The sequence below is a fragment of the Bactrocera tryoni genome, chromosome 3 (genome assembly GCF_016617805.1).
Source record: "Bactrocera tryoni isolate S06 chromosome 3, CSIRO_BtryS06_freeze2, whole genome shotgun sequence".
NCBI lineage: Eukaryota > Metazoa > Arthropoda > Insecta > Diptera > Tephritidae > Bactrocera > Bactrocera tryoni.
The window spans coordinates 80,070,926-80,095,058 of NC_052501.1; the positions used below are offsets into that span (position 1 = coordinate 80,070,926).

General features: G+C 31.3%; 1 protein-coding gene across 2 annotated transcripts in view; it reads right to left on the reverse strand.

Moving 5' to 3' along the window:
* The window catches only part of LOC120771302 (CDK5 and ABL1 enzyme substrate 1), a 58,571-nt gene that overhangs the window by 6,406 nt on the left and 28,032 nt on the right, over window positions 1-24,133 (reverse strand). For both annotated transcript variants that reach the window (XM_040099237.1, XM_040099236.1), the window contains exons 2-4: window positions 3,152-3,535; window positions 1,476-1,599; window positions 1,256-1,410 (exon numbers count right to left, since the gene is read on the reverse strand). In XM_040099237.1, coding sequence (XP_039955171.1) covers window positions 1,256-1,410; window positions 1,476-1,599; window positions 3,152-3,535 — 663 coding nt within the window. The remainder of the gene's footprint in view (window positions 1-1,255; window positions 1,411-1,475; window positions 1,600-3,151; window positions 3,536-24,133) is intronic.

Genomic DNA, 24,133 nt, shown 5'->3' on the forward strand with positions numbered 1-24,133 from the left:
CTAAAAAAATTTAAAAAAAAAATTAAAAAAAATTAAAAAAAATTTAAATTAAAAAAATAAATTAAAAAAAAAAAATTAATTAAAAAAAAAAAAAATTAAAAAAATAAAAAAAAAAGTTAAAATTAAAGAGCAAAAATTAAATTAAATTGAATTAAATCAACCGATCAGAGAAGAAAAAATTCACATATGGACAAAATTACTCTTACAAAAAAATTAAAAGAAAGTTACAAAAAAAACAATTAAATATTATTTATTTTTAATTAAAAGTAGTAACTTTTTTCGACCAGTCCAAACTATACAAAACTTTTTCCAACAAAATAAGAGCAGAAATTCAATATTGTGCGCGCTTTCTTGCTAACACTTAGTAACTGACACTGCAATACTAAGCCACTTGATATATCCTTAAACGTTATTGACTTGTCAGTTGAAGAAACAATTTTCTTTAGCTATAAAATCTCTATTGGGTGAGGTCATGCCTCGATTAGGTGAAGGCACACAGGCTGGGCAACGATTTGAGGCTATTTAAACAGGGTATAAACACACCCACAAAAAAGACAAAGAAATTGCGTGTCGAGCTACAGAGGCTCGTAAAATAGTATATACATATATCAAGAAAAAGCTATCTATATTTATATACATATGTATACGCCTCTTGGTGGCGCTAAAGCTCACACTTCGCACAAATACCGGCTTTTGAACGACGCGACTGAAACAAAACGCTGAAAACATGAAAATGTTGTAAATGCTGGCAATGAAATGCTTTGGACGCGACGTCAATGCGGTTGCGTGGGCGTACATATGTATGCGGTTGAAGGTGTGTGCTGTGTTGCCGGCGGCAAGAGCGAAGAAATCAATAACTTGTATATGCGTTGTTGCACGGCGCTTGCTATTGCGTTTCGCTTTTAATTTCTCGCTTTTAACTACCACTGAATGCAAGCAAACTAAACTGATGGATGTTTCTGCACTATTTTATGAACATTAAACTAGATGATTTGAATAGTTTTAGCAACATGAGGCTGATGGTTAGTACGGTAAGCACATTAGATGGGTGGGAAAAAATGGCAAAGCTGCTAAAGCGTTGAGAAATGGTGAAGAGCGGCTTATGTATATGGAAAAGTGTGCTTGTGTGCGTGTATGTGTGAGATTATTCTGCAGAAGCGCTATATGTGTGACAGCATAGTTCAAGGTCACTATGTATCTGCATACACACACAGACGCCCCCCACCACCCCCTAAAAACCCAACAACACACTCACCTGGCGATGCCGTGATTTTTAAGTGCTGCTGTACTCGTAATTTCGATTTGACTATCCAATAGTGATGTGTTGCCCGATGTGCCACCGCCATGCTTGCTCTTGCTCTCTTTGCCATAATGGCGTGTGGGTATGAGTAGATGTCCATAGGAGATTTCCTGTAAAGCAACGGCATAAAATATGAGATAAATGTGTAATGTGCGGAAGAATAATGGTTACCCACTTGCCCACTTTCACCCTTTTCGATGCCCAGCAAATCGAATGGATCGAAGGGTGCATCGTTGATTGCGGATAGGGGACGCGAACCGGATGGATTGCGTCGACGACCTTCCTTGCGTAATTCGGCCCTGTGCGCGGGAGAGAAATAATATTTTAATTATTGAAGTGACATGATAAAAATTAGCAAATTACATATTTTTATTAATAAATATAATTTTGGAGAGAATAATATACTATAAAAAATATATTATAAATATGTGGAATATAATAAAAATTAAATAAAAATAAGAAAAATAAATACAATTTTCAAGCTAAGTAAAAATAAAAATATGTAAAAAAAATAATAAATTAAAAAATAATAATCCATAATATATAACAATTAAAACTCAAAATTGATAAAAAAAGGTAAAAAAAAGAATAACTAAAATTCATAACAAAATTAAACAAAAATTAAAATTGATAAATATGTATATGAATTAAAAAACAAAAATACATAAAAAATTATATTTCAAATAACAAAATTAGTTAATTTTATTAAAAATTATAAAAAATTTAATTTAAATTTAAATATTTCAATAAAAAATAATCATATTCAAAATAATCACTAAAACTTATAACAAAATTAAACAAAAAATATTTAAAAAAATATATAAACTAAAAATATTAAATAAAAAAATAATATTCCAAATAACAATTAAAAACTAAAAAAATGTATTTAAAATTAGAATTTTTTATAAAAAATTGCGAAAAAAATTATATTCAAAATAACATTTAATTGTTAACAAAATTTGACAAAAATTATTAACAAAAAAATAAAAATTAATAATAATAATAATTTAAAAACATAATATACTTCAAATTATTATGAGAATTAACAATTAAAACTCAAAAAAATTAAAAATAAAAATATTTTAATTAAAAATTAAATATTTTAACTAAAATATCAATTAAAAAATTAATAATAAAAAATAATGATATTCAAAAAATAATTAAAATTACCAACAAAATTAAACAAGAATTAAATAAAAAAATATAAGATATTTTAATAAAAAAGTAATATTTCAATTAAGATACCTATTAATAAAATAAATAAAAAATTAAAAATGTATAAGATATTTTAATTAAAAATTTTTATTACTAATAAAAATAATACTAATATTCAAAAAATAATTAAAACTTATAACGAACTGAAACAGAAATTAAAAAAAAAATATTTAAGAAAATATTAATTACAAAATAATAAAATATTTAAATTTAATTAAATAAAAATGAAATATTTGAATTAAAAAAATTTCGAAAAAAAATGTTTTAATAAAGAAAATATTTTTATTCAATTAATTTAAAAAAAATTAAATATTTCAATAAGAAATGAAAAATGTTTAAGTAAAACAAATGTTTTATTTAAAAAAATAAAGAAAATGTAAAAAAAATTAAAAAAGAAAATAATGGTTAAATAAGTTATAAATAGTTTATAAAATCAAAAATTTAATTAATAAAATAATAAGTTTGCAAATATATTTTTAATATTTATGAATATATGCATATAAAAAAAATTATACAAATATTATAAATATACTTAAAATTTAATAAAAACAAATGTAATTAAAAAAATTACACTAAAACAATTAACAACTTATTTTCTCGCTATGAAATACAATAAAAAAGTTTCTCCGCACTCACCTGCCATTTTTACCCTTGTAGTATGGCAATGCCGAGAATATAAAGAATGGCACCTTACGTGACGTCAACACCACACGCTCATCCTTGTACTGATGCTGTTTGTGCGCTTGTGCATTGAGTATGCGTAAGTCCTTAGCATCGTTGATCTGCACACTCTTGCTGATGCTGCCGCGTCCAGTAAAGCTGCCCGGAAAACTGCCGGGCGTCAAACTCTCCGTACTGCTGTCGTCGGTTATGTGCGTGGAACCGTGTATTATGTTGCACGGTCGCTTGCCACCAGCACTGCCGCCGACACCGACGCCGATACGCATACCAGGTGCCGTGTTAAGACGGGCGCGACGCTCCGGCATGATATTGGCATCGTTGGCGCCATTGCTGAAAGTTCTGCAACAAAAACAAAACAAAAAGATATTTGAATTTCAAGTTGCAATATTTGTTATTGTTATTAATATTTTTATAAGAGTTATCACCTCCACATAACCTATAAAAATGCTTAAAATGTGTTTGTGTGCGTTTGATTTTACTTTTTCATAAAATTTTTCATGATTTTTCTTTAAAATTTATTATTTATTTGCGATGCACATGTTTTTTTCACAAAAATATTATTTTTACAATAAATTAATATTTTTTACAATAAATTAATATTTTTTGAAATAAATTTTTCGTTTAATCCGCAAAATATGTTACACTACTGATTTACGCAATTTCTGCCGCGAAATCATTTTCTTTGTGTGTGCTATGCACCAGTTTGCTAAGCATTAAGTTCTTATCTTGCCAACATTTTATCGAGCTTCTAATTAGAATTTATGTAAACAGAGAGGGAGAGCAGAAAATGAGCGCCAAATCGCACTACAGATAACAATTACGAAAAATGCCATATTTTTGCAAAAGTAAATCGTTTTAATAAGAATGCACACAAGTGCCAGGAAGCTGAATATATTTTATTGCTTCCCGACATTGTTGCCAAATATGTTAATATTTCAATTGGAAACTAAAAAAAAATTAATAAAATTTGTTTAAAATACTTTGTTGTTTGAAATTTAAACTTGAAATGTTTTTGTTTAATGAATTCTCGATAGGGTTGCCATACACTCGATTAGAAATTGTTATTATAATTATTGAAAGAGGAAATCAATATACATATAAAATACAAAACATGGTTGCCATATTATAAAAATGCATTTAAGTACGTTATAATTGAATATAATTATATATATTATTTATAATTGAAATAATTGTTTAATTTATTTATGAGAAAAATACATATAATAAATCACAAAATGTAACAAAAAATCTTGATCGACGTGCCAGATAATTTTTATTATTATTAAAGCTGGCAACTCTATATTTTTTTTTACAAAAACTTTTATTTTATAAAGCAAGCAATATAATAATTCACAAAATGTCAGTAAGTTAATAAAGAGAGTGTGATAGAGCAGCTAACTAATATGAATGAATAGATAATAAGTTGGCAACTCTTTCATTGTTTTACAAAAATTTAAATTATTTTTTAATGATAACAAATATTATAAAAATAAATGTTACATTAAATTATATTGTATTATAAAATATTTCACAAAACGTAATTTGTCGAAAAAGAGTGACAGAGATTTTTTGTAGATATTACAGTTGGCAACTCCACTACTTTTTTTTTACAAAAAATTGATATGTTGTAAGGAAAGCAATAAAATAATTCATGAAACGTTAGTTTTTATAAAAAACAAATTGATAGAGTTGCCAACTTATTTTTTATGGACATAAAGTTGGCAAATCTTTAAGTTTTTTACAAAAACTTAAATTATTTTGTTAAGAAAGCAATAAAAAATTTCACAAAACGTAATTTGTGAAGAAAAGAGTGATAGATATTTTTATAGATATTGCAGTTGGCAACTCTATTATTATTTTTTAATTAATATTTTGTATGGACAACAATAAAATAATTCACGAAACGTTAGTTTTTGTAAAAAACAAACTGATAGAGTTTCCAACAAATTTTTTATGGTTATAAAGTTGGCAACTCTATTGTTTTTTAAATTTATGTATATTATTTTGTAAAAAAAATAATTGATGAAACGTAATTTTGTTAAAAAATAGAGTGACAGAGATTTTTATAGATATTTCAGTTGGCAACTCTATTATTTTGTTTTACAAAACTTCGTATTTAGTAGATAAACCAATAAAATAACTCACGAAACGTCAGTTTTTGTAAAAAACACATTGATAGAGTTGCCAACTAATTTTTCGATATAATGGATGGATATAAGTTGGCATTTAATTTTTTTAAACTTATATTATTTTATAAAAAAGTAATTGATAAAACTTCAGTTTTGTTAAAAAAAAATAGTTATAGAGTTGCCAATAATTTATATAGTTATTTTAATTGGCAACTTTATAAACTTTTTTTTATAAAAATTGACATTTCGTAATTTAATTTGCTGATTTTTTTAAATTTTCATAAATTTGCCTTTCGTAGCTGTATATCGACATATTAAAATGTAATAGGGTTGCCACATAAATAGCGAAGAGAAACATTTTTGAATTCAAAATTTCTGTAAAATTTTTGTATTTTTGCAAATATTGACCAGTTTTCAGATGAGTTTCAGCCGAAGCCAAATTGAAAATAGGGTTGCCATACAACAACATACATACAACATAAAATATACATATATTAACTTTCAGGGCACAAGAAGCATAATTACAAGCGCTTTAGTCCAATTTCAAATCTAATTTATCACGAAATTATTTTAGCGTGGCAACCCTACAGAATTATCTTTAATATTAAACTATATTTTTTCGAGCAGTTGGATGTTTCAATATGATTTTTATTGAAAATAGTTTTTCGCCAAAAATGTTAACAAAAATTTAAAATTTTTTTATGTTCAAAAATATTAAATTAAAAAAATTGTTGTTTTGGAAATGGAGCGCGCTTCAAAAGCTTCTTATAATCACAGAACTGAAAAGTAACAGAAAATTAGTTTTTGCTCACAAGATTTTGGCGAGAAGGCGAAGTAAATAAAAGCAATTTATAACATTTTATAGCACAAGAAGCATTGCCAGCGGCTAATAAGCTGCGAGTTATGCGCCAAAATAAGAAGAAGAAGCATAAGAACACTTCGGAAGAACACTCGAAAAGCAGATCTTTTTGGTCAAGAAAACGTGCCAGGCGAACAAAGGTTCGACAGAAGCAGTAAGCAGCCCGCGATCGAGCACCTGCAAGCGATCCTCACGCTTCTTAAGTAATACATACACATGCATACGCACATATGCATTGTATGTGTTGCTTTTCTTGTTAGAATCGACTTCCGTTCTGTGGCGAGAACTTTTAATCTTACGCAACAATCTAGCGGGCAGCAGGCGCCCAAAACTCAACAGCAACCAACGACAGTGCTTCAAAAAATATGAGTACAATATCCATGAGTCTATGTCTGTGTTTGTGTGCGCAGAGTTTATGCATAATTTCATGCGTGTTTCTTAAGGTTACTGAAACTCAAATGTTTGATGTTTTTTCTGTTCAACATTAAAACTAAAAATATATACATACACAACAAAAACATAGGTAAACTGTATTTTATGTTATGCAGTCTTAATGTGTCTGTTTTTTATTTTTCAAAATGCCGGGCGGATAACCGAAAAGTTTTCATTTAGTGAGCGCAGCACTGAAATAATAACACCAGCGCACACACAGCGTATAGCGTGATAAAGGGCCTTGAGATTTTTTTCTTGTTTTTTGTTTTTTTTTTTTATAAATATAGTGTTTGGCTTGTGTGCAGTCACAACTTAAGTCAATAGCATACCATACAATGCGCGAATGAGGAAGCGAAGGCAATAAGTGAAACAAACAACAACAACAAGTAATATAGTGTTAGCTGAACCCTTGGCCACCTTAAGTATGTACATAAGTACATACATACATATGTATGCCCATAAATATGTATATATGCACATTTGTATATATGTACATAAATAGTAGTATGCAGTGGTCTGTATATTCAGCAAGAGATTGCAAATCATTAGAGGATCATTTGCATGCAAAAAACAACAACAAATATTAGCTAATTTTTCTGCAATAATAAATACACTGGAAATAAAATTATGTATAAAATAAAAGTGTATAGAAAGATCTTTATTGTGCTTTTGATCGATCAGTTTGTATGACAGCTATATGTTATAGTGGTCCGATCTGAACCATTTGTTCGGAGCATGTAGTGTTGTCCTAAACAATAATTCGTGTCGAATTTCGTGAAGATATCTCGAGAAATAAAAAAGTTTTTAATATAAAGACATGATGTTGGTCGGTCAGTTTGTATGGTAGCTATATGCTATAGTAGCGCGATCTGAATATTTTCTTCGGAGATTAAAGTGTTGCCTTAAACAATGATTTCTTCCAAATTTCATTACTATAACTTGTCAAATAAAAAAGTTTTCCATAGAAGGATATGATTTTGAGCGCTCAGTTTGTATGACTGCTATAACATATAGAATTCCGATCTAAAAAAAATCTTTGGAGCTTGTAGCGTTGCCTTCAGCAATAATTCGTGCCAAATTTCATTACTATAACTTGTCAAATAAAAAAGTTTTCCATACAAGGATATGATTTTGAGCGCTCAGTTTGTATGGCAGCTATATGCTATAGTATTCCGATATCGAAAATTCCAACAATTAAGCAGCTTCTTGAGCAGAAAAGGCTATGTGCAAAATTTCAGATCGCTAGCTCATAAACTTAGAGGTCAGTACGCGTATATAAAGACGAACAGATAATTTATATAAATTTTATTAATATTTTTAAACATAATTTTCCAAAATTTCCCACAGTGTATATTAAGTTAAACACATGCTTGAACAAAAACAACTAATTTTTTTTGGGAAGACTAAAAACATTTCAAATTCCTGCCAATAATTTTTTTCAGTGTAGCTACATGCTAGAGCGCAAACCCACTTTAAAAACACAAAAAAAAAATATTAAAAACGACTTGTACAACAAATTTGTATGTTCACTACTCGAAACAAATTATTTATGCGCCATTAAATTGTCACTTAATATGCAAATGGCCGATTTGGACGCTAATAATAAAAACACCCCTTCCAAATCGATCGATTTTCGAACAGGCACACAGCAAGCCATAGGAAGTAAGAGTCAATACGAAAACACAATCGAACAACGAACAACGGAATGCACTAACAACAACAGCAAGGGAAATAATAGTGGGGGCCAAAGCAATCAAGCGTTCGATCGATTGATCATGCGTACAGCTGGAGACCGCAACAACAAATCAAACAAATCGTATGGGCATTGCATGACCTCACGCACTTTTTACGTCAACCAACAACTACTTTTATCTGCTGGCCAGCAGCTGAAACGAACGCCCCAAAATAGGCCCCAAGTGATCGATAGAGAGCGCCGCGTACGTCATTTTGGGTGATCGTGGCGTATGGTGAATTTGGCAGCCGTCGAGCGAACAGCCGCAACCAGGCACACAGAAGAGACGACAAGCAGACACAGCACCACAAACGTCGCGCTCCCTACGATTGTCGGAAATTTTCATTATCGAATTGCATGTAGTGGCCGGCCCTTTGCACACTCGGCGGCGCTGCTATTTTCGATCTACACACAAGGCGAGCACACGTATAAGTTGTTGTTGCAACTGTTGATTCTTGCGCATTTTGCTGTTTCGTGGTTTCGAAAACACTTGCCATTGATCGCAAGCAAGTGTCTCACTGCCAGCTGGTGGTTGGTGGACGCTTGTTGTTGTTGCTGCTCATTAAATAGTGTTGATTATGGGCAGAGAAGTGCATTAATTTTAGAGATTCAATGGGATAGACACGAGCATATATATATTCGTACTTTTATTGCCTTTTCTTTACTGTAATATCTCTTTCTCTTTTATTTACTTTGACGACAGTGGCGGTGTAGATATTTAAACAGTGTTTTTTTTCTTCTTAGTGCATCTCAAGCCATTTTGTGTCGATGATATTTAGTCTTTAGTTTATTTAGAAGAATGATTGGAATATTATTATCGAACGCTTATTGAGAGAGCTCTTCAGTCAAGTGGAGAAATTTTCAGTTATAGCAGAGGCATAGCAAGTGTTTTCGATTGGAACAAAATATTCAAATAGGGTCGAAGAACGCGTTGAGGACGAAACACGTCCACGACGGCCAATTGATAACACCAACTGATGATCAACACGCCAATTAAATAAAGGTGCTTTAGGTTCGACGATTAACAGTCAGGGCTCTTATTAAATCATTTGGGCTTAAGAAATGTGAAAGCACGATTGGTTCCAAAATCACTAGATTTGTTCGAAAAACAGCGTCGCATTAACGTCTGTGAAGCAATGCTTTCCGACTACCAGGATGTCATGAAACGTATTATTACTGGTGATGAGCCTTTGATCTATGCTTACGACCCGAAAATAGACGATTAATTGGCCAAAAATCGTGTCAAAGGTGAACCGAAGCCGAAAAAACCCACGTCAAAGCAGGTCAAAAATCAAGGTTATGTTGACAGTTTTCTTCGATTATCGATTCCGAATTCCTTCCGACCGGCTAAACTGTCAAAGGAATACTATTTGAGTCTTATGCGTCGGTTGCGCGAAGATATTTGTAAAAAGAGGCGGGAGTTATGGGCCAAAAACTCTTTGTTTTTGTCCTACGATATTGCATCTTCGCATACTGCATTGATTCTTCGTGAGTTTCTCGCCAAATTTTCAACAAATATCGTGCCACAATCAGCGTGTTCCCCTAAATTAGCTTCGTGTGACTTCTGGCTATTCAGCAAACTCAAACGACAGCTCCGGGGAAGCCGTTTTGAGCTAATTAAGGGGGATTACTTTGAGGGGTACAATATAGATTTTGTTGAATAAATTAAGAATTTTATAATTATGAACAAAGTCTTACTATTTTTTACTCATAGTGGTAATTTACTATGGTAAATTTGCTCTGGAAAAACGAACCCCTCCATGGGTTGCATCAGACTATGATTTTTTTGTTTTCAGAAACGGTATACCCTGGTCTATATACATATATGGAATGAATTGAACTATTACTAAAAATAATGCTGAAAACTGTGTTTCTAGTGAAGAGGTTTCGATGATTGAGATGATTTTCGAAGTGAAAGCAGATATGATGGTTTTCTGTTTGACATGGAACAGTACAAGGTCTGAAACTCCAAATACTTATCAGATATAACAAACACAATCCTAAGAACATATTAAAAATTTGTTTGTTTCGTTTATAACATCAAACAAATAAGATATCTAGAGATAATTTTAGAGATTAGGTAAGGTTAGATAAAGAGGTCGATAGGGATCTCACTTGGACAGCCGTCCGTTGTATATGTTTTTAAAACGTTGACATAAAAATGAACAAAAAGCCGTTTTGAAAAGTTTCAAAGAATTTTTTCTTTTTCGTACGAAGTCTACACTTTTATCCACCTCCACTGTAGGACCCTTAAAATCATAAAATTAAATTGAAGCAGCGGAAAACACAAAAACACGCTACACACGCTGAATAGAAACATTTACAAATTGAATGAGCGGAGATAAAAGATTGGCTATTCAACAAGGGACCGCGTCCGACCATAACTACAAACGGCAAAAGGGACATAGAGGGGGAGAGAAGTAAAGAGAAGAAGCGAAGCTAAATGACGTTATCAGTATTAGGAAAGAAAAGTTGTGTTTTTAATTACAAGACGAAACGAAACGCTGCCGCATGGAGTGTGCGGTGGAGCCGAGTGGTGGACCGACCAACCGAAATAGCATAGCACGGCATGGGCAAGGCAAGGCAGAGTGTAGCCGAAAAATGGTTTGCTGGCAATGAAAAACTTAGTGACGAAACAAGAAACACCACACAAAATGAAAGGGAAAAAATATTTTGACGAAAAAAAATAAGAGAAAAACAGTGCAGCACAAAAGTCTGAGCGCCCAGCAAATCACCCTGAGTTAATTGGTCTAGGTCGAGGCTACAAAATTTAATGAATCAAATAGCGAAACTAAACTGACGGACATGCGACCAACGCATGCATGCCTTGGATGAGAGATAGTGATGTGAGTCATGGAAATATGTGTGTTTGTATGTATGCTTGAAGGTATGAAGGGCAAAGAGATAGTGTTGGACCAGTTAGTTAGACCAGCAGTTGGGTGGATGTGTGAATGTATGAGGTAAATAACGGTTAGAATAGAAGTGTGTGGATAACAGTGTGTTTTGAGACGGAAATGCAGTGGGGTAGGGTGTAATGGAAAAGCTGCTTTCGCAGTGAGAAAAGCGATGCGATGCGTCCGCACGAATCTTCAGGCGTTACGACGAAAAGCGGGTGCAGCGAGGCGGAAAACAGCTGAGAGAAGTATTGCAGTAGCAATTAAGTGGTGAGGGAGGGGAAAGGCGCATATAAAAATGGCATAAAAATACTTTGATATGGCCAATTGGAGTTTGGACTTTGTGACGTGGAAACAAAACTCGGCTAATTGGACGAACTTGTGGCGAAGGCTGGTGGAAATAGAGAGAGAGGTTTGCTTGCTTGTGGGCAATGGCAGTTTTTGTCTAGTTGTGGAGTTGTGTGAGGAGGGAACAGCGCATGGGGCGTAACAATTAAAAATCGCTGCTGCTGGCGTACTTACACACATACAAGCACAAACTCACACATACATACACACACTCAACCGAAAACGCAGCCATCACAGCTAAAAGCAACTTTCGAGATTGTGGTTGGGTGGGTGTGTTGGAAAAGGCAATTAATGAGTTTTGCTTGCACGCGTGTGTGTGTGTTTGCGTTTTTCTTATACCCACCGCCACCCGCTTCCCCGCCACTGCTGCGTTTTTGGCCATTTAACAATTAATTAAGACTCGGGTGTCAAGTGTCAACATTGGCGGCCGCACAAGCACACGCACCCGCATTGTTGGCGCGTTGGCGGTCGGCTAACGGTTTGAGGTAACAATTATAAACTGTTAATTAGTTGGAGTAAAAGAACAGGCGCCCAGCAATGCGGCACAAGTGGCACAGCGCGCGATGACTCGACTCGACGCAACGCGAAAACTTTTCTTGCTGCTGTGGTCGTACATATGTAGTCGTATATATATATGTAGTCGTATATACATATATGTTTATGTGTATGTGTGTGTAGGTGTATGGAAAATGTTTTACGTGGAAAGCGGAAATGCGAGCGCACAAATGAATGGACAAACAGCAAGTCGCTTGCACGCTTAGCGAATCAAGCGAGAAATGGAAAAATGCAATGCGTTTGTGCTGGTGGCGGTGGTGGCGAGCGGGCTGAGCAGGCCGAGTGTTGCGTGCGTGTTGGTACGCAGTTTAGTTTTCAGTTGATTTTTGAGTGTAGTACGTACATTTATATATAACGGAGATTTCGAAGTTACAACAACATATAAATAAACAAAACCAAAAACTATTGTTGATAAGTAAGCGGTATGCGACTCTGTTGACCACTGGATGTTCCGTTAAACATATAGGCGTGTAAATGTGTGCGTGAGATCCCCCAATTTCAAACAAGTGTATGTTTTCGTCATTCTACGTTCGAAAGAATTCTTTTCTGTAGTATTTTTGTCGAAAAATACAATACCGATTTTTTGTATATGACCAAATAGGAATTTTAAAGCATGGAGACATTAGTGAAATCTAGATCCAAAACATCTTTACATCCCTTGTGGTCCTTGTATGAATTTTCGGTCTATTTATTCGAGAAACCGACAAGGGTAATGATCGAAAAATCTAAAAAAAAGTTTCGAACAGAAAGTTTCAAGAAAGGAATTACTCTTGTAGAACCTCCAGAGGTGATCTAGTTACTGATGTTCAGAGCACACTGAAATTATGGAAGGAACACTTCTCCAGCCTGCTGAATGAGTGTGATAGCATAGCGCCTGGAGATGCTAAATCCGATTAACCAATCGATGATGGCGCAGACGTTCTATTGCCCGACCTGAAGTAGTTCAAATTACCCGTCTGAAGAACAACAAAGCGACAGCGGCCGACCGGAGAAAGGTTCTGCGGAATATTTATGGTTCTTTGCTCATTGACAACGGCGAGTACCACAGCCGATGGAACGATGTGCTGTACGAGATATTCGACGACATTGACACAAGTAGTTCAGCGAATTAAGAGACAGCGGCTATGCTGGCTTTGAGAGTATTCGACGCAGTACCCGCCGGGATAAGCAGTGGAAGAGGAAGACCTCCACTCCGTTGGAAAGACCTGGCTACATTAGGAATCTCCAATTGGCGCCAAACAGTGAAAAGGAAAAACGACTGGTGCGCTGTTGTAAACTAGGCCCCGTAAAGAGTGTCCACGCCAATAAAGAAGAAGATAGAAAGAAGCGTTCATAAACCTTATATCGGTATTCTGCTTGTAACGATTGTGACAATTAGAGACATGAGACAATCGTGACAAGCAGAATACCGGCATAAGTCTTCATCAAATGTGAATGGAAGTTTCGAATATGCTGTGGTTGAGCAGAGATTTTTTTCTAAAAAAGAAAGAAGTCTTAAAGCCGGGACCGCAAGTATTTACTGAGAACAGTTTCTCACAGGGTTACACACAAAATTTTCAGTATATGCTCATACACTTTACATACAAAATATTTAATCCCAAATGCTTAGGAATTTCCAAAAGAACAGTCGACTGCAAGTGAATTGAGATTCTTCATTGTGCCGGTTTCTAATGCTATTCTTGAAAGTCTAGTGCTGTTAGCTGCTCGAATGTGCAGTACAAGTGCACACATACTTAAATACTTACCCACAATACATACATACATATGTATACAAGAAGAGCATATAAATACGCAGGCAGCGCCTTTGAGACTGATTGACTTTTCGTATATGCACACGTATGTTTGTATATATATACATACATATGTGTATGTATGTATGTATGCCTGCCAGTTTGATGACCTCACAAGTGTGTTTTCGATTTTCGTTTGATAACTTACACATATACAATACATATGTATGTATGTATATAGTATGTAGGCGCGCATACACTTGACGCACTTATGCAATACATATGGAGTCTCTTAAAGTTGAAACACTATTTTTGTTATTGTTGTTTCACTTTCAAACTCTTGAAAAAGCAAACTGTAGAAAATGCTTGTTGTATTTTCTGTTTGCCTATTGAAACTTTAAAGAAATTTAAATATATTTTACACATTTCTTGCCTAAAAATTATCGAAAGCCCACTTTGAAATTTTCAAGCATGAACTTAACGAATGATTTGTTTTCAAGAGCTTCTAAATATATTTTTATATTTAACGAAAAATTATAAAAAAAAAAATCATAAGAATTTAGAAAAATTCATAAAAAATTTGAAAAATGCACAAAAATTTAGAAAAAATCATAAAAATTTGGAAAAAATAATAAAAATCGCAATTGACTACGTTGAGTTTTTTAGTGTTTCTCTTTTTAGAAATAAAGAAAATGAGAACAGATACCGTTATCATAACTTGTATAGGCACTATAAATTGAAGCAGAACTAAATACTCAACCACGATTCCATTAACCATGAATATTTTTTCGACAGTTTCCGGAGGTATAAGAATTCAGAATTATTTTTGAATAATGTTTTTAAGTTTTCTTAATTGACTTAAATCTCAATGAAAAATAATTTTTTTGAAGTTTTTTTAGAGTAAGAGCGTTATTCTGAATATTAAAATCATTTCGAAGTAGAAAATATTCTCTAACGTGAGACAAACTAAGACGAAAATTCGTGCTAAATTTTTTCCACATTTTTGAAAGTTTCTGCACGAAATCAAGGTAGTTTAAAGCTTGGAAATTTGTTTGAAGTCGCCAACAATTTTAAGTAGGAAATTATTTCCGCCGAAAAATATAATTGTAAAATATCGATAATTTTATCGATCATATCCGATTATTGAAGTAAAATATCGACAAAAATTTATCGATAATTTTATCGATCATAGCCGATTATTAAAAAACTTATTTATTATTTTTCAAAAAAAAAAAAATTAATTCATGCAGAAATGTCTTCCGACAAAACAAAAAAAAAACGATTTGCAATATTTCGCTGAACATTTATCGATTATAAAAAGCAATTTTGTTAACATTTTCTTTTAGTATCATTTACTTTATATATAATTAGCTATATTTAGCGCTACAATTTTGCTTAAATCAGATTTTTTTTTTTCAATTGTATGTAAGTATGTATGCATATTCTTTAGAAATTAAATATACTATGTATGTATGTTTACAAAACTTGATCCAAACATTGGGTATGATATACATATTTTGTTACCCAATAGGTTGTAAAGCAAATGATATTATTAAAAGTATAAATCAGCATATTTATTTTTATAGATATGTTGAGCTGTAAAATATCGATAACATGTTATCGAATTTGTATTCGATAAATATCGATAAGTTGTCGAATTTTTTCGACAATAATCGATTATAAAAAAACAACTTAGTTATTATTTTCTTACAGAACCCTTCCTTCCTCCGAAATTATATTCAATACTTGATCTAAACAATAGTTATGATATATTTTGTGATCAAATAGATTTTTACGGATTTGATTACATTCCAAACATAACTCAGCACATTTTACTATAGCGAAAAAGTGAATTGTAAAATATCGATAACAATTTATCGAATTGGTAGTCAATAATAATTGATGATAATTGTTTTTAATTATTTAAGAATTTTTTAAACATTTTATTGAATTAGTTTTTGTAAAGATTGGGGAACAAATTATATACATATAGTATGTATGTATGTACATAAAATGATTTACTTTTAGTTCCATCGATTTCCACAGCACTTTTGCTTCTGAGAAATTTTTTCACACAAGGAATTTTCGTAGTTAAATAAATTAAGTAGAAGAAAATTACAAAAGTGTACAATTCGATTAACAATCGATAACATGTTATCGAATTTCTAATCGATAATAATCGATTAAAAATCATTATTTAATAAAATGTTTTAGAACATTTTACTACATTAAATTTTAAGCAAAAAATTGTGCATAAAATTAAAGAATTTTAGTTCCTTCAAATTCTAAAGAGTTTGGCTTGTCCGAAATCTTTTCACACACGGAGTTTTAATACAATTAACAAATTAAGTAGAATAAAATTGTAAAAATCGAAATTAAAAAATCGATAACGCGTTATCAAATTTTTAATTATCGATTATAAAAGTATTTTTTTTAATTCTCTTTTTTTAGAGCTTTTATTGAATTAATATTTATTTAAATTTCATACAAGGAATTTTTGTAGTAAATTAAATGAAGTAGAACAAAATGGTAAAAATTTAAAATTCTATTAACAATCGATAACATGTTATCGAATTTCTAATCGATAATAATCGATTATAAAAATTATAATTTAATTAATTTTTATGTGCTTGTGAAAAAATTATGCATAAAATGAACACCAATTTCAATGGAGCTTTTGTTTGTCCAAAATCCTTTCATATGTATTTGATATTTTAGTATTGAAAAATAAATTAAGTAGAACAAAATTATTTTAATAATATCAAATAAAACAAAGGATACAATACACACAAGCTATAATGCATATGTACATACATATGTAAGTATATACAAACGTACAAACCCACTTGAATGGCAATCGACCAAAACGGTAACAATTGACGTGTTAAAAGTGCGAAAATGACGCACGTGACTATCGACTACTTCTATTAATTTGTACTCTGTAATCGTAGCACAAACAAATTATTAGAACAATTATAGTCACTACACACATATGTACATATATACATAAATACATATTTACATACACACCTGACGTACATTTCAATCGATTAAACCACTTTAAATACAAAGTAGTAATTATACGCGATTAGCGTAAGCCAAAATTGGTGCGAGAGGAAGTAAACTGGGCATGTCCATTAAAAACTCAGCACAAAGCGAATGTGCGATTGCAACAACAAAGCTGTTACATATTTAATACGAGCACAATAAATCGAAAATATGTTAAGCAAATCCGTCTTGCAACCAATAAGCTTCTGTTTACACATATCGAATGTTATATGCACAAAGAGTAACAACAATAAAGCGCTGATAAGGGCAAAAGCAAACAAATAGTTTGTAACAAAATAAATAAACAAAGCGGAAAATATATTTACTCGCACATATGTAGCTATGTATGTATGTACAAATTATATTGACAAATCGATTTGCAGGCGAGAGCAATAGAAAGCTCAATATAAATATAATTGTGTGTATGTGTTTGTGATATTTATATGAACTATACTACTTAGTGGAAAAGTGTTATTTGAGGTTATTTAAAGAGTCAGCGCGATAAGAAAGTCCGCACTGTGCGTCACAGCACTAAAAACAAAGCAAAACCAATGTATACATACATATATGTATGTATGTATAATTACGAGTGCTATGCATTATATGAATATACATATGTACTTATGTATTTATGGAGACAGATAAATTACCTTCAATAACAGCGCTGATTAGCGAAATAATATTTGCAAAAAAGTCTTGTTTATCATTTTAGCACTGTGACATCGCCACTTAATACATAAATAAATTAACTGTACATACAGCTCGTGCATACAAAAATAACAATAAAACATACATATGCTATTGGCAGATTACAGCTGTTTGAGAAATGAAACATTTGTTGATTGCAAAACGTGATTATCACGGTGACAATCGATTGATTAGCGAACAATGGATTGTAAATAAGGAGGGAGAAAACAATAAAAAAAAAATAAGAAAAATCACAGAGGGTAAAATACACTACACAAATAACAAAAAATTTTCAATCAATAACTTGATTTTTAAAGACATCTCGCCAAATAAAAAAGTTTTCCTTATAAGGTCATAATTGTGAGCGCTCAGTTTGTATGACAGTTATATGCTATATTGAACCGATCTGAACAATGTATTCGGAGATCGTAGTGTTGTCTTAGATAATAATCTAAGCCAAATTTCGTGAAGTTATCTCCTCAAACAAAAAAGTTTACCAGACAAGTACTTGATTTTGAGCGCTCAGTTTGTATGACAGCTATGTGCTATATTGAACCGATCTGAACAATATGTTCGGAGATCGTAGTGTTGTCTTAGATAATAATCTAAGCCAAATTTCGTAAAGTTATCTGCTCAAAGAAAAAAGTTTTCCTTACAAGAACTTGATTTTGAGCGCTCAGTTTGTGTGACATATATGCTATATTGAACCGATCTGAATAATATGTACGGATATTGTAGCGTATTCTTCTATAATAATCTATGCCAAATTTCGTGAAGATATCTCATCAAATAAAAAAGTTTTCCTTACAAGGTCATTATTTTGATCAGTCAGTTTGTATGACAGCTATATGCTATAATGGTCAGATGTCGCCGAATCCAACAAATGAGCAGATTTTCAAAGCGAAAAGAACGTGTGCAAAATTTCAGTTCGATATCTAAAAAACTGAGTGATTAGTTCAAGTATTTACAGCCACAGACGCGGATAGCCAGTCGAAATTCACTAAAGCGGCTCAACACGACCCGCTGATCCTTTCAATATGTACTATACTCGTATACTTTATAGCATCTCCGACATTTTCTTGCGTGTTACAAACTTTATAGCAAACCTAATATGCCCTGCTCAGAGTAGAAAAATAATAAGAAAACTTATTATTATAAATAAATTTCTTGAAAAAAAAGTGAAAAAATGGCGATTTTCAATCCAAAAAAGACAAAGAAATAATTAAAAAAAAATGAAATAAACAATAAACAGCAAACCAAAGCATATCACTACAATTTCAATGCACAAATAAACAATAAAAAAAAAAAAATATTTTAATCGGTTAATACCAATGCAAATCAGCTGAAACTGGTCGCAAAAAGTATTACATAAGCAATAAAACGTGATAATTTCACGTTTTTCGCAAGCAGCTGGCATGAGTAGTAAAAATAAATAAATAAAATTATACATATAATTAAAAAATATGTGAAAATAATGAGTAAAATTTCGCACTGTTTGCTTGAGACAGTGGATATTTGCATTGAGTTGCAAAAATCAGCAGCAAGTGATTTAAAACGCGAGAATTTATTGGCAACTTCACATAGGACAGATAATTTTATAGAATTAGCAGCGCTTGTGGAGGTTCAGAGTGCTTACCTGGGCGTGAATAACGACTTTTTGGAGGTTATGCAGAAAAAAATGTAAAATACTTCACCTTATTTAAAAAATGTTCAATAATTTAGATGAAGTTTTCAAATTTTATATGCCTTCAACAATTACCACTGAAGAATATTGGAAAAACAACTTTTTATAGCACAGCATTGGATGCACTAGAATTTGAATCATTATAGCTGAAACGACATCTGTCGACAGGTACATGTAACAGTCATTCAGCAGGCGTTAAAAAAATGCACTTGGCAGCATTGTCAGAAAAGTGCATCAGAGAACGTACGATCTCAGCGAGGATCACTCACAGGCTGCTATAATTTTTGCCATAATTTTTCGGTTAAGTTACTAGTGAAAGCAAGAGAGTCCGAATGATCTTCCTTTGTTGATTTAAAGCGGCCACAAGCCCTATCTAAGGAAACTTTTGTTGACTGATGATTAGTAAGGTAAAGCTGTTCAGCCTCAATAGAGTAGTTGGAATATAAAATGCTCCATGTCAAAACTTTTGTTGACTGTTGGTAATGAACAAAAAAGGTGTGAACTAGAAGGGCCTCAATAGACAAATTGGAATATAAATACTCCATATCAAAATCTTTAGAAAATTCTGAAGCCTGTATACTCCCCCTTACTTATCATAAGCTTTGAATTATTTTACTGCGCTTTACAGAAAATGTCAAGTAGTTTTTGTTAGCAAATATCCGGTAATCGTTTTTGTACACATTTCGTCTACAAAACATCAATTACTTGAAAGAAAAAGTCTTGAAGAGTACCTATTTGTGTAAACAAACTAACGATCGCTGTGAAAATGCAAAATCACTACACTTTAACGATGTAAACAAGTGGTCAGTGACCTGAGAAACTTCCGAAATGGCAACTATTTCATAGACTGAATCACGTAGCACATAATTACAGTTACTTGTCATGTATGTAAATTCGTTAATGGTAGAAAGGTAAACAATGGTGAAACAAGAAATCATAAAAAAGAAGGTCGAACCGAGGCACAGTTAACACAAACTTTCGTAAACAAATTTGAAGATCAAAACAAAATCAGTGAAATGAAAGGTAGGCCGCAGGGGGTCAACAAATAAAAAAATAATAGAAAAAAAATACAAATAATAATAAGAAAAAATTAGCGAATATAAAAAATACAAATAAAAAATAATATAAAAATAATAGTAAGAAAAAAATTATAAATAATAAGAAAAAATTAAAGAGTAAAAAAAATAAATAATCCAAAAAAAAAATTAATGAAAATAAAAAAATAAGTGAAAATAAAGAATATAAAAAAATAAAGATAAAAAATACAAAAACAACAAAAAACACAAATGGAAGAAATTAAAAATAATAATAAGACAAATAAATAATATATAAAAATATAAAAAAATAAATATAGAAAATCCAAAAAAAAATAAATGAAATATAAAAAAAAATTTATGAAAATAAAAAATGAAAAAAAAATGGAAATAAAAATAAAAAAAAAAATACAAATAAAAAATAAAAAACAAATAAATTAAAAATAATAAAAGAAAATAAATAATATGCTCTAAAAATCTCAAAAACAAATAATCTAAAAAATAAATCAATAAATAAATGAAAAAATATAAAAAACAATTAAAAAAAAATCAACAAATAAAAAATAATTAGTAATTAATTATGGGACGGAAAATTTTAAACGAACATATAATTGCACTAAAATAAAAACAACAATAAATATATGTTTAAGGCCCATTTAATTAAAGCCATCAAAATATTTTGCATAATCAAATTATTTTTTATTGATTTTAATAGAATTGTGCAATCAAATAATTAATTTGGAAGCTTTGTATAACATTGAGCGCAATTTGCTGAATTAGAACTCATTTCACTCACTTATAACTGTCAATTTATAAATTTTTATAGACACCATTGGAAATGATAACTGCGAAGAGAAGAGACGATTTGGATTTTTTGTGTTGTTTGTTGTTGTTTTTTTTTCTAAATTTTTGCTTTATTGTAGACATATTGTAGACATGCCAGTTTAATTGCACATGTTGCGGTAATTTTGTTTTTTAAAAGTTTATAAAGAAAATGCCCAGTAGGAAATTTATAAAAAAAAATCAAATATTTTAAATTATGAATTTTTAAAAGCAAAGCAATTTTTACTTACAAAAAGAATATAAGAAGAATAAGAAGAAGTATTAAAACAGCAAAGCAAAAATTGAAAAAATATATACATACATATTTTGAAATTTTAGATGCTAAGAAATTTTTTGCATACTGAAATTTATTGCCTTTTTTTTTAATTTTACATACTGAAACTTATTCTTTTTCGACAAAAAAAATTGGTTTATTCACAATTAAATTTTTTGTTGAATTTATTATTTTTCGTCATAAAAAAATCATTTATTCATAATAATTTTTTGTTGTATAGACACTACTGTTATTGACTTCAGCAATTCATACTAGCTTGAGCGCTAAGCGATTTGGCAAAAAGAGTCACGAGTGAGCAATTTTTACCCATCGCTCAGCTCAGTGTCGTTGCATATTCCTACAGGGTGCATTGTATAACTCTGTCCAGTACTGAGTAGAAGTATATATGTATTTGTGTCTTGTATGCAAAATACCCAATGAATATTAATGCTATCAATCACGTGTTCAAATAATATACAATACATATTTGTTTGTGTAAACGCTATTGCCAACTATTGTTGTTGTATACATATGAATAACTAAATAATAATGATAAATGTATATAATAAACTGTTTGCACGATTATTCACAGTTTATATAACAAATTTTATACCCTGAACAAGATATATTAATTTTGCTATGTCTGTCTGTCTGGATATACGCGCACTAGTCCATCAGTTTTTGAGATATCGAACAGAAATTTTGCACACGTGCTTCTCTCTTTAAGAAGCTGCCCATTTGTCGGAACCGGCGTTATCGGATCACTATAGCTTATAGCTGTCATACAAACTGATCGACCAAAATCAAGTCCTTGTATGGAAAGCTTTTTTATTTGACGAGATATCTTCAGGAAATTTGGTATGGGTTATCTTCCAAGGCAATGGTGCAAACTGTGGAGAAATTGTTCAGATCGGATCACTATACCATATAGCTGCCATATAAACTGCACGATCCGAACAAAGTGCTTGTATGGAAAGCTTTTCTATTCGACGAGATATTTTCACGAAATTTGGCATGAACTATTGTTTAAGGCAACACTTTAATCTCCGAGGAAATTATTCAAATCGGATAACTATAGCATGTAGCTGCCATATAAACTGAACGATCGTAATCAAGTGTCTTTATGGAAATCAGTTTTATTTGACGAGATATCTTCACGAAATTTGGCAATCAAATAATTTTGAAACCGAACAATTGAAATAAAGTTCTTTTCAGGAGTCTCTTGTATTTGTGTAGGGTATTATAGATTCGGTGCAACAGACATTAACTTTTTTTTCTTATACTTTGCTATTGTCATAATGCATTGTTTTTATACATATTTATTTATGTTATGTCTAGTTATATGTAAATATAATTCATATTTATTATTGTACTAGTAAATTTTATAGGTTTTAAGAGCGAAAAAGCTGTCAGTTAGCTCAGATACATTTTAATTTTTAATATTTTCAAACAAGTTATTGAGAGGATTTGCTACAACAAATAGCAAGCCGAAAGAGGTACAAAAAGAGACTATTGGCAACAAAGCGGGTAGTATACAACACAGAAAAATTAAAAATTATACGTATGCTTTTGAATATATTTTTAGAAAAGTGGCGCAGCGAACTACAACACAGACATTTTGGGCAAACAAATATGTATAAAAACTCACTTTTTAATCAAGCGAAAAATAACTTTCAACTGGATTTAAAATTTTTTGAAAAATAGAAACCGAAATGGTTATAATGATTAAACCAGGGAAATGATGAAGCAACTTTTGTGCACTTGTCTCGTATTGGCAAAACTATGCTGTAAGAATCTGGGAACTCTACGATAAGTTACACTGGAAGAGATATCGATAGCAAGGCCACAGAGTCTGTTGAAATTCGCATTAAGCACAGGCATCCTAAAGTATGACTACTCCTCATGGATCTAGTAACTGAACTCCATCTGGTAGCGCAAAGGACCATAACTGGTCTATGCGTTACTCATTCGCCTAACAGACTTACATAAAGTAACGCTTGAACTATTAGAACATTTCAAAAATTAATCAAATATTTCAAGTGACAGCTGCTGTGAAAAACACTCAAACCATATATATTTATCGATATAGTTGTAAACTATCAGGTATTACTATCGATATAAAAATTAGTGATTACTCAAAAATTGTATATAAGTACTTGTAATATTATATAGAAAAAAAAGAAACGGCAAAGATTAGGCACGTGCCCAAGGCAGTACAGTATGCAGGCATATAAATAATGCCACCAACAAATTTATCAGCAAACTATGAGGCAATAACTGCAGTTAGTTCATAAATTACTAATTGCTTTGTGGTAAAACCATGAAACAAAAATAGAAATGAAGTAAAAAACGAAAAAAAAAAACAAAAAGCAAAATGATAAAAAGAAGTCGATAAGAAATTTACACAACACTCCAAATGCGTTGTAGTGGTTGAAAAGTGTAAACAAGCCTTCAATAAGGCTGCAGCAAAACACTTAACATGAAAACAATAATATTGCATAGAAATATAACACAAAAACAATTTTATAGTTATTGCTTTTTTTCTCTTAATTTTCACGATTTCACGACAAGGCTGCAATCTAACTACTAAAAGGAGATAAAAATTCACAAGCAACATGAAAAAATATGAATAACATGAAGAAATATATACATTTGCCCAGTTGATATAGAAAAAAATTATAAAAACAAGAACAACAAGCTTGGTGTCTT